This window comes from Chiloscyllium plagiosum, unplaced genomic scaffold, assembly GCF_037043375.1.
Source record: "Chiloscyllium plagiosum isolate Xiang-an unplaced genomic scaffold, Cpla_swu_hap1 HiC_scaffold_3, whole genome shotgun sequence".
Taxonomy (NCBI): Eukaryota; Metazoa; Chordata; class Chondrichthyes; order Orectolobiformes; family Hemiscylliidae; genus Chiloscyllium; species Chiloscyllium plagiosum.
In genome coordinates, this window is record NW_028270141.1 from 162,469,972 (window position 1) to 162,485,748 (window position 15,777).

At 47.5% G+C, this 15,777-nt stretch overlaps 1 protein-coding gene across 1 annotated transcript in view; it reads left to right on the forward strand.

The window, feature by feature from the left end:
- The window catches only part of btbd9 (BTB domain containing 9), a 169,695-nt gene that overhangs the window by 22,272 nt on the left and 131,646 nt on the right, over positions 1-15,777 (forward strand). The window contains exons 2-3 of the mRNA XM_087976845.1: positions 1,527-1,791; positions 3,432-3,651. Of these exons, the coding sequence (XP_087832971.1) occupies positions 1,527-1,791; positions 3,432-3,651 (485 nt within the window). The remainder of the gene's footprint in view (positions 1-1,526; positions 1,792-3,431; positions 3,652-15,777) is intronic.

The following is a 15,777-nucleotide window of genomic DNA, read 5'->3' on the forward strand; positions in this document are numbered from 1 at the left end:
GTAACCACCCCAATACACACAAACAAAGCTGCATCAGGACACTATTCAAAAGGGCCACAACACACTGCAGTACACCAGAACTGCAAAAAGAGGAAGAGGAACACCTCTACAATGTATTCACCAAAAACGGATACCCGCGCAACTTCATCAACAGATGCCTAAGGGAAAGACAACGGAATGAGGACATGCCGCAACCCAAAGGACTAGCCACACTACCACACATCAGGAGCATTTCAGAACTGACATCCAGACTACTGCGACCCCTAGGACTCATAACGGCACACAAACCAACAGCCACGCTCAGACAACAACTCACCCGAACGAAGGACCCGATACCCAACATGAGCAAAACTAATGTAGTGTACAAAATACCATGCAAGGACTGCACAAAACACTATACAGGACAAACAGGAAGACAGCTAACAATCCGCATACATGAACATCAACTAGCTACGAAACGACACGACCAGCTATCCTTAGTAGCCACACACGCAGACGACAAGCAACATGAATTCGACTGGGACAACACTACCATTATAGGGCAAGCCAGACAGAGAACAGCCAGGGAATTCCTAGAGGCATGGCACTCATCTACAGATTCAATCAATAAGCACATCGACCTGGACCCAATGTACCGGCCACTGCAGCGGACAGCTGGAACTGACAACCGGAAGCGGCAGGGACAGGCCAATATAAATGCCGGAGGAAAGATCACAGAAGCGCTTCACAGGAGGCTCCCAAGCCCTGAGGATGTCACCTAGACAGGGGACGAAATGTCTGCAACACAAATTCCCAGCTCGGCGAACAGAACCACAACACCTCCATCTCCTTCCTGCTATTTGGTACACTAATAGACACGCAGCAGCATCATAATTCTGTGAATCTTACTTAATTCTGACCAACGCATTGTCTTTCTTCCTTCATCTACCTTATCTGTCCAAAGTTGTAAAAGATCTTTGATCAATCATGATAAGTATCCTTCATGTTTCTCTTCCAATCTTTTTGTACAGGAATATTAAATTCCTTTTCAATCCTGTTTGAACCCTCTCTGTTATTGCCAGTTTCTCAAGGTCTTCAACACTGAATTGTGTCTGCAACTCACACAACATTACTCATCACAGACTACAGACTGAAGCATATTCACTGCAAACCCAACGAAGACCACCTCAGATGTGCTCCCTTCTAATGCCTTGTATTTCTGAATTATTGTCCATTCCAGTGCAGTTTGACTCTTCCATCCTCCCCAATCACCTTAGTTTCCTCTGAAATGTTTCATCCTGGTACTCAGCCCTCTGACAAGTGAATTTAAAACCAGTCCCACACTGCTGGCTAACTTCAATAAAATAGATATGGAGACCTGAACAAGACTAATCTGTGGTTATTAAGTGCTTTGAACAGTGGCCTTTTTATCAAACTTAATGTTATGATAAATGAGCAAGTTATTCATCCATAGAGAAATGATAGAGATGCCCAGTCCATTTACCCATGTGTTATAACCAAAAGGTTTACCTTGTATCTACCCACAGGCAGCCCTGCTCAATGTTGTCTCGCGAGATTCTTTTGCTGCTGCAGAGAAGGACATTTTCCTGGCTTTAATGGACTGGTGTAAACTCAATCCAAAGGAGAAACATGAGGAGATTATGAAAACAGTCCGTCTACCCTTAATGAGTTTAACAGAACTGCTGAATATTGTAAGGCCAGCAGGTCTGCTGTCCGCGGACACCATTTTAGATGCCATCAAGATTCGGTCAGAGAGTCGTGATATGGAGCTAAACTACAGGGGAATGCTCAGTGAGTACACCCACTGCACACAGAGACGCTCAGTGAGCACACCCAAAGCACAGAGAGACGCTCAGTGAGTACACCCACTGCACAGAGAGACGCTCAGTGAGTACACCCACTGCACAGAGAGACGCTCAGTGAGTACACCCACTGCACAGAGAGACGCTCAGTGCGTACACCCACTGCACACAGACGCTCAGTGCGTACACCCACTGCACGGAGAGACGCTGAGTGCGTACGGACACTGGCCGGAGACGCGCTGAGTGCGTACGGACACTGGCCGGAGACGCGCTGCGTGAGTACGGACACTGGACGGAGACACGCTGATTGACAACAGACACTGGACAGGGACACGCTGCGTGAGTACGGACACTGGACGGGGACACGCTGCGTGAGCACGGACACTGAACGGTGACACGCTGAGTGAGTACGGACACTGGACGGGGACACGCTGAGTGAGTACGGACACTGGACGGGGACACGCTGAGTGTGTACGGAGACTGGACGGGGACACGCTAAGTGAGTACGGACACTGGACGGGGACACGCTAAGTGAGTACGGACACTGGACGGGGACACGCTGAGTGAGTACGGACACTGGACGGGGACACGCTGAGTGAGTACGGACACTGGACGGGGACACGCTGAGTGTGTACGGACACTGGACGGGGACACGCTGAGTGAGTACGGACACTGGACGGGGACACGCTGAGTGTGTACGGACACTGGACGGGGACACGCTGAGTGTGTACGGACACTGGACGGGGACACGCTGAGTGTGTACGGACACTGGACGGAGACGCGCTGAGTGAGTACGGACACTGGACGGAGACGCGCTGAGTGAGTACGGACACTGGACGGGGACACGCTGAGTGAGTACGGACACTGGACGGGGACACGCTGAGTGAGTACGGACACTGGACGGAGACACGCTGAGTGAGTACGGACACTGGACGGGGACACGCTGAGTGAGTACGGACACTGGACGGGGACACGCTGAGTGTGTACGGACACTGGACGGGGACACGCTGAGTGAGTACAGACACTGGACGGGGACACGCTGAGTGAGTACGGACACTGGACGGGGACACGCTGAGTGAGTACAGACACTGGACGGGGACACGCTGAGTGAGTACGGACACTGGACGGGGACACGCTGAGTGAGTACGGACACTGGACGGGGACACGCTGAGTGTGTGCGGACACTGAACGGGGACACGCTGAGTGTGTACAGACACTGGACGGGGACACGCTGAGTGAGTACGGACACTGGACGGGGACACGCTGAGTGTGTACAGACACTGGACGGGGACACGCTGAGTGAGCACGGACCCTGGACGGGGACACGCTGAGTGAGTACGGACACTGGACGGGGACACGCTGAGTGAGTACGGACACTGGATGGGGACACGCTGAGTGAGTACGGACACTGGACGGGGACACGCTGAGTGAGTACAGACACTAGATAAGGACACGCTGAGTGAGAACAGACAGTAGACGGAGATGTTGTCCGTACGTACAGACACTTTGTGATGTCGATGTTGTCTCTTCCTAAGTTCTCCTGTTGATTTGATTCTTTTTTCCTGGGTTGGTTTTGTTTGGAGGGTGAACTGAAAATTCTTATTCAGTGGCAGCTTTTTCTTCTCCCAGTTCCTGAAGAGAACATTGCAGCAATGAAATACGGAGCCCAGGTTATTGGAGGCGAGCTGAAAGCAGCGTTGCTTGATGGCGACACGCAGAATTACGATCTTGACCATGGCTTCTGCCGGCACCCAATTGATGATGAATGTAGGTCTGGGATCGAGGTGAAATTAGGCCAGGCATCAATCCTGAATCACATTCGCATGCTGCTGTGGGACAGGGATAGTCGGTGAGTTTGGTCTCACGTGTTTGCAAGGAATAGTCATATAGTTTTTGGACTAATCACCCAGGAAATACGTTTCTGTCCTAATTGTGTAATTTGAATATTATTAAGAAATGTGTATGAAAATGGCTGGAACCTCTGAAAGCAATTTTGTATGTCAGTCTCATCACTGTCTCCAGATTCACGCCAAATGGTTGATGCATAATTGCCCTCAAGTATTGAAACACATTTGCCAATAAGTTTCTCGAGGACATTTAGGGATGACGATAAATACTGGCCTTGCTATCTCTACATCTCCCAGTATATTTTCCCTTGATTCTGACTCTCAGGGACCCAAGGTGTCATTGGTAATCTTTTCTCTTCATGTACATAAAAAAGCTTTTGCAGTCAATTTGTATGTTCCACAGAAGCTTACCTGGTCTGGCCTATGTGTGACTCTAGACCCATAGCAATGTGGTTGATTTTTAACTTTGCTCTGAGCTGACCCAGCAAGCCACTCATTGTATCAAACCAAACAATGGTTCAGTAGACATGTTCCCAGAACCAAGTCTTATCAAGAGAAATTGAACAAACTGGGCATGTATTCGATAGAGGTTTGAAGAATGATTCGTAACTTTGTTATTCAAAATTAGGTTTAACTTGAGAAATGGTTTTCACTCAGAGTGTTGTGATCTTTTGGATTTCTCTTACACAGGGGGCTGTGAAGGCTCAGTCTTTGAGTATGTTTAGGGTCAAGATTGATAGATGTCTGATTACCAGTGTTATATAGGGTTTTGGGGATGGGATGGATAACATCAAAATGATTAGATTAGATTAGATTACTTAGATTAGATTAGATTAGATTAGATTAGATTAGATTAGATTAGATTACTTACAGTGTGGAAACAGGCCCTTCGGCCCAACAAGTCCACACCGCCCCGCCGAAGCGCAACCCACCCATACCCCTACATTTACCCCTTACCTAACACTACGGGTAATTTAGCATGGCCAGTTCACCTGACCTGCACATCTTTGGACTGTGGGAGGAAACCGGAGCACCCGGAGGAAACCCACGCAGACACGGGGAGAACATGCAAACTCCACACAGTGGTAGGTTGCTTCCTGGTGAATAGGACAGGGATGCCACTGAGCAGCTGCAGGGGGAGGGGGAGGACAAGCAGACAAAGATTGTGGTACATATTGGTACCAAAGACATTGGTAGAAAAGGGGATGAAGTCATGCAAGTAGCGTTTAGACAGCTGGAAAATATATTAAAAGAACTCAAAAAGGTAGTAATCTCCGAATTACTCCCAATGCTATATGTAAGTGAGTCTAGAAATGTGTAGTTAATCTGATTGTGTGGCTGGAGAGATGGTCTAGGAGGGAGAGCTGAAGATTTCTCGGAGCTGTACAGGCAGACAGGTTGCACCTGAACAGGAGTGGGACCAGCACGCTTTCCAGGAGGATTTGTCGTGCTGTCAGCAGGGTTCAAACAATCTTGGCACCAGAGAGAAGTCTCAGCAAGGGCAGTTGCATTGCCAAAATTAGATGAGACAACAAGTGAGTCAGGAGCGCATCGAAATTATAGGCCATTTAAGGCACAAGGGAAAGTGACAAGGTTGGATGATATTTATTTTAATGCAAGGAGTCTGATGCACAGTGCAAATGAGTTGAGGGCACAGATTAAAACATGGGAGGATGCTGACATTGCTATCACTGAGACATGATTGAGAGGGCCAGGGTTCACAGCTCAGTATTCCAGGGTATCGAGTATTTCGGTGAGACTGGGGAGGAGGTCAAAGAGGAGGCCTTGTCACAGTTATGATCGGGGAGTTCATTACAGTGGTAAGGAGGGATGAGAAAAAGGGGCTGTCTTGTCGCTGGGAGCCGACTGTAGGCCCCTTAACAGTTCAAAAGAAATAGGAAAGCAGATACGTGGGCAAATTTCAAGGAAGTATACAGTTAATAGGGCAGTGATTGAGTGGTTTCAACTTCTCTAACATTAAATGGAGTCATCATCATGTGAAAGATTTGGAGAGTGCAGAATTCTTAAAATGTATCCAGGAGAGCTTCTTAAATTAGGTCATAACTGGCAGGTGGGACTGCAGCAGTTCAAGATAGCAGCTTGACATGGACTGATTGGACCGAAGGATCTGTTTCTGTGCTGTCAGATTCTACGACTTTATAACTACGACTCACCACCACTACCTTCTGAAGGACAACAACGGAAAAGTAATAAATGCTGGCCAGGCAGTGACACCCACATCCCACAAATGAATTTTAAAAATCCATTCGATCCAAGATTTTTATGGAAAAAGACAATAATAGGTCTAAAATCATAGTTCAGAACTGAGAAAATGTTTTTCCGAGAATTCTTTGGGAAACTAGGAAGCAGATGGCTGAGCCTTTGGCTTTCATCTTTGAGCCATCATTATCTACAGGTTTAGTACCAGAGGACTGGAGGATTGCAAATGTTGTGCCCTTATTCAGGAAGGGCAGTAGAGATGAGCCAGGTAATTATAGACCAGTGAGTCTTTCTTCTGTTGTAGGAAAGCTTTTGGAAAGGATTATAAGAGATAGGATTTATAATCATCTAGCAAGCAACAATTTGATTGGAAATAGTCAACATGGATTTGTCAAGGGCAGGTCATGTCTCACAAACCCCATTGAGTTTTTTGAGAAGGTGACCAAGCATGTGGATGAGGGTAGGGCAGTTGACGTGGTGTACATGGACTTCAGTAGAGCCTTTGATAAGGTTCCACATGGTAGGCTGTTGGAGAAAATGCAGAGGCATGGGATTGAGGGTGATTTAGCAGTTTGGATTAGAAACTGGCTTTCTGAGAGAAGGCAGCGAGTGGTGGTTGATGGAAAATATTCAGCCTGGAGTCCGGTTACTAGTGGTGTGCCACAAGGGTCTGTTTTGGGACCACTGCTGTTTCTCATTTTTATAAATGACTTAGACACAGGCATAGGTGGATGGGTTAATAAGTTTGCAGATGACACTAAAGTCAGTGGAGTAGTGGACAGTGTGGAAGAATGTTACAGGTTGCAGGGGGACTTGGATAAATGACAGAATTGGGCTGAGAGGTGGCAAATGGAGTTCAATGCAGCTAAATGTGAGGTGATGCACTTTGGGAAGAATAACAGGAAGGCAGAGTACTTGGTCAATGGAAAGATTCTTGGTAGTGTGGATGTGCAGAGGGATCTTGGAGTCCCATGTACATAGATCCCTGAAAGTTGCCACCCAGGTGGATAGTGCTGTTAAGAAGGCATACGGTGTGTTAGGTTTCATTGGTAGAGGGATTGAGTTCCGGAGCCGCAATATCATGCTGCAACTATACAAAACGCTGGTGCGGCCACACTTGGAATATTGTGTACAGTTCTGGTCACCCCATTACAGGAAGGATGTGGAAGCATTGGAAAAGGTGCAGAGGAGATTTACCAGGATGTTGCCTGGTCTGGAGGGAAGGTCTTATGAGGAAGGGCTGAGAGACTTGGGTCTGTTCTCATTGGAAAGAAGAAGGCTAAGAGGGGATTTGATAGAGACATACAAGATTCGATAGGGTAGACAGTGAGATTCTTTTTCCTCAGATGACGACGTCAACTTGTACAACGGGGCATAGTTACAGATTGAGGGGTGATAGATTTAAGACAGATGTCAGAGGCAGGTTCTTTACTCAGAGAGTGGTAAGGGTGTGGAATGCCCTACCTGCTAATGTAGTTAACGCAGTCACATTAGGGGGATTTAAACAATCCTTGGATAAGCAAATAGATGATGATGGGATAGTGTAATGAGATGGGCTCAGGTTTGTTCACAGGTCGGCGCAACATCGAGGGACGAATGGTCTGTTCTGTGCTGTATTGTTCTATGTTCTATAAAGGTGGGTTTTGATAGGATAATTTGGCCAGTGTAGACTGGGAGCAAATATGTTTCGGGAAGTCTGTGTCAGATAGTGGGATGTATTCAACAAGCACACTGTGAGTACTGGTCCAACATGGTTCAAAAAAGATGAAGGGTGAGACCAACAAATCCTGTAAATTGTGATTGTCGAGGGATTTACAGAACTGAGAAGAGAGAAGAATGGAGGCGTATGGCAGACAGCGAGGACTCAAAGCAGCAGAAACCCTACAGGAATATGGAATGGGCAAGAGGAGACTTCAACCGAAATTAGGAAGAGCAAAAAGGGAATATGAATGAATGATGGCAGGTAAAATAAAGGAAAGTCCCAAGGTATTTTCGAAGTACATTGAAGGATAACTAGGGAAAGAGAAGGTTCTTTAAGGACCACAGTGAGAGTTTGTGTGTGGAGCCAGAGGATATAGATAGGATTCTGGATGGATATTTTGCGTCAGTGCTCACTTGTGCAAGGAACCATTTGGTATAGAGACAAAGGAGAATACCTAGACAGAAGGTTCTGGGTGGTCCAGGAGAAAGTGAGGACTGCAGATCAGAGTCGAGAGTGTGGTGCTGGAAAAGCACAGCAGGTCAGGCAGCATCCGAGGAACAGGAAAATCGATGTTTCGGGCATCAGCTCTTCTGGCAGGCTTCAAAGTCAATCAATAGATAATAAGTGCAAGAGTAGGCCATTCTGCCCTTCGAGCCAGCACCACCATTCATTATGATCGTGGCTGATCATCCTCAATCAGTATCCTGTTCCTGCCTTATCTCCATAACCCTTGATTCCACTATCCTTAAGAGCTCTGTCCAACTCTTTCTTGAAAGTATCCAGAGACTTGGCTTCCACTGCCCTCTGGGGCAGAGCATTCCACACACCCACCACTCTCTGGGTGAAGAAGTTTCTCCTCATCTCTGTTCTAAATGGCTTATCCCTTATTTTTAAACCGTGTCCTCTGGTTCGGGACTCACCCATCAGCGGAAACATGCTTCCTGCCTCCAGAGTGTCCAATCCTTTAATAATCTTATATGTCTCAATCAGATCCCCTCTCAGCCTTCAAAACTCAAGGGTATACAAGCCCAGTCGCTCCAATCTTTCAACGTAAGATAGTCCCGCCATTTCGGGAATTGACCTCGTGAACCTACGCTGCACTCCCTCAATAGCCAGAATGTCTTTCCTCAAATTTGGAGACCAGAACTGCACACAGTACTCCAGGTGTGGTCTCACCAGGGCCCTGTACACCTGCAGAAGAACCTCTTTGCTTCTATACTCAATCCCTCTTGTTATGAAGGCCAGCATGCTGTTAGCCTTCTTCACTACCTGCTGTACCTGCATGCTTACCTTCATTGACTGGTGTACAAGAACACCCAGATCTCTCTGTACTGCCCCTTTACCTAACTTGACTCCATTGAGGTAGTAATCTGCCTTCCTGTTCTTGTCACCAAAGTGGATAACCATACATTTATCCACATTAAACTGCATCTGCCATGCATCCGTCCACTCACCTAACTTGTCCAGGTCACCCTGTAATCTCCTAACATCCTCCTCACATTTCACCCTGCCACCCAGCTTAGTATCATCAGCAAATTTGCTAATATTACTTTTAATACCATCATCTATATCATTAATGTACATTGTAAAAAGCTGTGGTCCCAGCACGGATCCCTGCGGTACCCCACTGGTCACCGCCTGCCATTCCGAAAGGGAGCCGTTTATCACTACCCTTTGTTTCCTATCAGCCAACCAATTTTCAATCCAAGTTAGTATTTTGCCCCCAATACCATGCGCCCTAATTTTGCTCACTAACCTCCTATGTGGGACTTTATCAAAGGCTTTCTGAAAGTCCAGGTACACTACATCCACTGGATCTCCCTTGTCCATCTTCAGAGTTACATCCTCAAAAAATTCCAGAAGATTAGTCAAGCATGATTTCCCCTTCATAAATCCATGCTGACTCTGACCTATCCTGTTACTACTATCCAGATGTGTCATAATTTCATCCTTTATAATAGACGCAGCATCTTTCCCACCACTGAGGTCAGACTAACTGGTCTATAATTCCCTGCTTTCTCTCTCCCTCCTTTCTTAAAAAGTGGGACAATATTAGCCACCCTCCAATCCGCAGGAACTGATCCTGAATCTATCGAACTCTGGAAAATGATCACCAACGCATCCACGATTTCTCGAGCCACCTCCTTCAGTACCCTGGGACATAGACCATCAGGCCCCAGGGACTTATCAACCTTCAGACCTAACAGTCTCTCCAACGCCAATTCCTGGCAAATATAAATTCCCTTCAGTTCAGGTCCTTCAGCCACTATTACCTCTGGGAGATTGCTTGTGTCTTCCCCAGTGAACACAGATCTGAAGTATCAATTCAATTCTTCTGCCATTTCTTTGTTCCCCGTAATATATTCCCCTGTTTGTCTTCAAGGGCCCAATTTTAGGCTTAACCATTTTTTTAGCCTTTCACATACCTAAAAAAAGCCTTTACTATCCTCCTTTATATTATTGGCCAGTTTACCTTCGTACCTCATTTTTTTCTCTGCATATTTCCTTCTTAGTAATCTTCTGTTGTTCTTTAAAAGCTTCCCAGTCCTCCGTTTTCCCACTCATCTTTGCTATGTTATACTTTTTCCCTTTTGTCTTTATATGGTCCGTAACTTCCCTCATCAGCCACGGCCACCCCTGCCTCCCCTCAGGATCTTTCTTCCTTTTTGGAATGAACTGATCCTGCAACTTCTGCATTATACACAGAAATATCCACCATTGTTCCTCCACGGTCATCCCTACTAAGGTATTGCACCATTGAACTTTGGCCAGCTCCTCCCTCATAGCTCCATAGTTCCCTTATTCAACAGAAATATTGTGACTTTTGATTCTACCCTCTCCCTTTCAAACTGCAGATTAAAGCTTATTGTATTGTGGTCACTACCTCCTAATGGCTCCTTCACTTCGAGGTCCCTGATCAAATCCGGTTCGTTGCACAACACCAGATCCAGAATTGCCTTCTCTCTGGTAGGCTCCAGCACAAGCTGTTCTAAGAATCCATCTCGGAGGCACTCCACAAACTCCCTTTCTTGGGGTCCAGTACCATCCTGATTCTCCCAGTCTACCTGCATGTTGAAATCCCTCATAACAACTGTAGTAATATCTTTGCGACAGGCCAATTTCAGCTCCTTATTCAACTTACACCCTATATCCAGACTACTGTTTGGGGACCTATAGATAACTGCCATGAGGGTCTTTCTACCCTTAGATTTTCTCAGCCCTACCCATACTGACTCTACATCCCCTGATTTTAGGTCCTCCCGCACAAGGGACTGAATATCATTCCTTACCAACAGGGCCATCCCACCCCCTCTGCCCGTCAGTCTGTCCTTACGATAGCACGTATAGCCTTGAATATTCATTTCCCAGGCCCTGTCCACTTGAAGCCACGTCTCCGTTATCCCCACAACATCGTAACTGCCAATTTCCAAATGAGCCTCAAGCTCATCCATCTTATTTCTAATGCTTCGTGCATTCATATATAGTATTTTTAATTTGTTACTGCCCTCACCCTTCCTATCAATCCCTATTTCACTCAACCTTATGGCATGATCCCTTTTTGAGATTTCTGCTCCATTGATACCGTTGTCTTTCTTGACTTCTCTTGTTCTAACTTTCTCTGCAATTTCCTTCTTAAACTTCCAGTTTGTCCCCTCCCCGCTGCTATTTAGTTTAAACACAGCTGTGTTGCAGTGGCAAACCTGCCTGCCAGAATGCTGGTCCCTAACCTATTAAGGTGCAACCCATCCCTCTTGTATAATTTATCCTTACCGCTAAACATACCCCAGTGTTCCAAGAATTTAAATCCTTGCTTCCTGCACCAATTCCCCAGCCGCACGTTCAAGTCCATTATCTCCCTGTTTCTGGCCTCACCAGCCCGAGGAACTGGAAGCAAACCGGAGATAACCACCTTGGACATCCTGCTTTTCAGCCTTCTTCCTAGTTCTCCGAAGTCCCGCTGTAGTATGTTCCTCCTCTTCTTCCCGACATCATTTGTGCCGACATGTACCACCACCTCTGGCTCTTCACCTTCGCCCTTGTGGATTTCCTGCACTGTGTCTGTGATGTCCTTAATCCTGGCACCAGGAAGGCAACATACCATCCTCAAATCCTGCCTGTTGCTGCAGAAACCCCTTTCAGTCCCTCTCACTATGGAGTCCCCTATTACCACGGCTCTGTGTGATGTCTGCCTCCACGCCAATTTCTGATTGGCAGACCTGACCGCCTCTCGGACTGGTAGTGACGTCTGTCTCTACAGTTTCCAAGAGATTCAACCTGTTCCTGACAAGTACTTCCCCCGGGGTCTCTTGCACTTGTCTCCTCTCTGCCTTCCTCATCGTCTACTCCCTTTTACTCTCTTCTGGTATGCTCAGTGTAATGACCTCGCTGAAGGTCCTGTCCAGAAAATTCTCGTTCTCTTGGATGAGCCTGAGGTCATCTAGTTCTTTCTTCAGTGCTGCAATATGCTCTGTCAGAAGCTGAATGTGTACCCACTTTCCACAGTTAGATGAGCCAGACACACCAGAGTCCCTGACCTCCCACATCATGCACGCAGTACACTGAATCAGCTTGGCTGTCATGTCTTCACCTTCTTCAACTGTGGCGTAATTACTTCTCTCAACTTCTTTGTCGAAGACTCCTGAGCCAAAGACCCGCACTTTTCTCAACAGGAACTTCCCTCGACCCCTGTGTTTTGCTGCAAGTCTGTGGACTTTTAATTTATGTTAGAGGAGGAGGGTGGGAGAGGCCCTACTGTGTAGGACCTGGGGCCTACAACACACGTACTGAAATAACACGCACCCACCTTCCCAACAGCCTCTGCGCTCCGACTTCACTTCTGCCCAGGGTGGGTGAAACGTATTTCAGGCTATTGAACGAGACAAGGAAGAAATTAGCAGGGTCATTGGCAATAATTTTCATTGAATCATAGAATCCCCACAGTGTGGAAACAGGCCATTCAGTCAAACAAGTCCACACCGACCCTCCAAAGATCATCCCACGCAGAAACATCCCCCAACCTTATCCTTGTAACCCTGCATTTCCCATGGATAATGCACCTCACCTACACATACCTGAATACTAAGGACAATTTAGCATGGCCTAACCTGCACATCCTTGATCTGTGGGAGGAAACCAGAGCACCTCAAAGAAACCCACGCAAAAACTCCACACAAGACAGTAGCCCACGGTTGGAATCAAATCCGAGTCCCTGGTGCTGTGACGCAGCGGTGCTAACCCCCTCTGAGCCACCATGCTGCCCTAATTCTTCTTCAGCCAAAGGAGAGGTGCCAGAGGGCTGGAGGACAGCTAATGTGGGACTGTTATTCAAGAATAAACAAAGGATAAACCAGAAAACTAAAGGCTAATCTACCTAACCTGAGTAGTGGGAAACAAGAGGAAGCAATTCTGAGGGACAGAATTAATCTGCATTTGGAAAGGCAGGGATTAATCAATATAGATTTATTAAGGGGAGGTCATGTCTGACCAACTTGATTGACATGTGGCTGAAGGGAGTGGTTTTGATGTAGACTTAGACTTCAGCAAGGCATTTGATAAACATGGGAAATTGATAGTCAAGGTAGGAGCCCATAGGATATAAGGAAATGTGGCTAATTGGATCCAGACTTGGCTGGATAGTGGGAAGCAGAGGGTTATGGTGAAGGGCTGTTTTTGTGACTGGAAACCTGTATCCAGAGGGGTCCCACAGGGTTCAGTATTGGGACCCTCACTATTTGTGGTTTATATAAATGACTTAAGTGCAGGAGGATTGATCAGTAAATTCACAAATGATATAGAAATGGGCATGGTGGTGAGTAATGAAGAGGACAATGTTAGTTTACAGGAGGAATTAGTTGGGCTAATCATCAATGGGAAGGGAGGAGTTGGAGATGGACCAGGTGAAGATGAGGGCACGGTGGATATTGGAAATGGACAGAGCTGCCAAGCAGTACCTGATGAGCAACACCCTGCTCAGTGAGCTCACTTAGCTCCTGATCTCACTACAACCTCTGATCAAACATGAACAAAAGAAAACTGAATTGCAGAGGTGAGGTGAGAGTGCCTGCCTATACATCAATGCCACATCTGACCAAGGGACCCAAGCAATACTGGAGTCACGACAAGTCAGGGGAAAACTCTCAGATGATTTCCTTCTTAACCACTTTATCTGCCTAGAATCCCATATCATTGAATCCCTACAGTGTTGAAACAGGCCCTTCGGCCCAAAAAGACCCTCCGAAGAGTGGATCTGGATGGGTTATTCACCTAACCTGTTACTCTACATTTCTCCCTGACTAATGCGACAAACCTACACATCTCTGAACACTATGGGCAATTTAGCATGGCCAGTTCACCTAACCAGCACATGTTTGGACTGTGGGAGGAAACTGGAGACACAGGGTGTATGTGCAAACTCCACACAGACAGCCACCCAAGGGTGGCAATAAACTCAGGTCCCTGGCACTGAGAGGCAGCAGTGCTAACCACTGAGCCACCCTGTGCACCTGTCCTGCTGCATCACCTCACACTCATCTGGATCAACATCTCTGTTTCCATTTCTGGTGATAGACAGGCAACCGATATCAAAGTGTTTGGTGCTGGAAAAGCCCAGCCGGTCAGGCAGCATCCTAGGAGCAGAAGCGTCAACATTGCACGCATAAGCCCTTCATCAGGAATGAGGCTTGTGGGCCAAGGGAGCTGAGAGATAATTGGGAGGGGGGTGGTGCTGGGGGGCAAGGTAGCTGGGAATGCAATAGGTAGATGGAGAAGGTGATAGGTAGGGGGAGAGGTAGGTTGGAGAGGAGGGTGGAGCAGATAGGTGGGAAGGAAGATGGACAGGTAGGACAGCTCAAGAGGGCAGTGCCGAGTTGGGGGATTGGGACTGGGATTAGGTGGGGGTGGCGGGGAAATGGGGAAACTGGTGAAATCAACTTCACAAACATCTTCCACCTCAACCTCAAGTTCACCTGGACTATCTCAGACACCTCCCTCCCCTTCCTGGACCTCCCCATCACCATTTCTGGTGACTGACTAACAGGGCCATCCACTACAAACCCACCGACTCCCACAGTTACCTGGATACATTTCCTCCTGTAAAAACGCTATCCCTTATTCCTAATACCTCTGCCTCAGCCGCATCTGCTCCCAGGAGGACCAATTCCACTCCAGAACATCCCAGATGGCCCTTCAAGGACTGCAATTTCCCCTCGCATGTGGTTGCCGATGGCCTCCAGCGCAATTCCTCCACTTTCCGCACCTCCGCCCTTGAACCCCACCCCTCCCAATGCAACAAGGACAGAACTCACTTTCCACCCCACCAGCCTCTGGATACATCACATCATCCTCCACCATTTCCACCACCTGCAAACAGACCCCACCATCAAAGATATATTTCTCTCCCCACCTCTGTCTGCCTTTCAGAGAGACCATTCCCTCTGCGACTCCCTTGTCAGGTCCATGCCTCACACCTTCCCCTGCCATCACAAGAATTGCAAAACCTGTGTCCACACTTCCCCTCTCACCTCCATCCAAGGCCCCAAAGGAGCCTTCCACATCCATCAGAGTTTGATCTGTACTTCTACGTCATCTACTGCATCCTTTGCACTCGATGTGGTCTCCTCTACATTGGGGAGACAGGATGCCATCTTGTCGATCATTTCAGAGGACATCTCTGGGACACCCGCACCAACCAACCCCACCACCCTGTGGCTGAACCCTTCAACTCCCCCTCCTATTCCACCAAGGATATGCAAGTCCTGGCCTGCCTCCATTGCCAAACCACCTGACGCCTGGAGGAAGAATGCCTCATTTTCCATCTTGGGACCCTCCAACCACATGGGATCAATGTGGATTTCATAGCAAAAAGCAGGGGGAGCTGAGCGGAAGTGAGGTTGGAGCACAGAGGCTGTTGGGAAGGTTAGTGAGTGCTATTTAAGTAGGTGTATTCTCGGCCCCAGGTCGAGCCTCCCTCCCACTCTCCTCCTCTAACCTAATTAAGAGTCCACAGACTCGCAGGAAAAAAGGGGTTGAGGGAGGTGTCTGGTGAGAAAAGTGAGAGTCTTTGGTTCACGTTACAGACTCTGGAGGTTACGCCACAGTTGAAGAGGGTGAAGACACGACTGCCAAGCTGATTCAGTGTGCTGCGTCCATGATGTGGAAGGTCAGGGACACTGACAGAGCATGTTGCAGCACTGAAGAAAGAACTAGA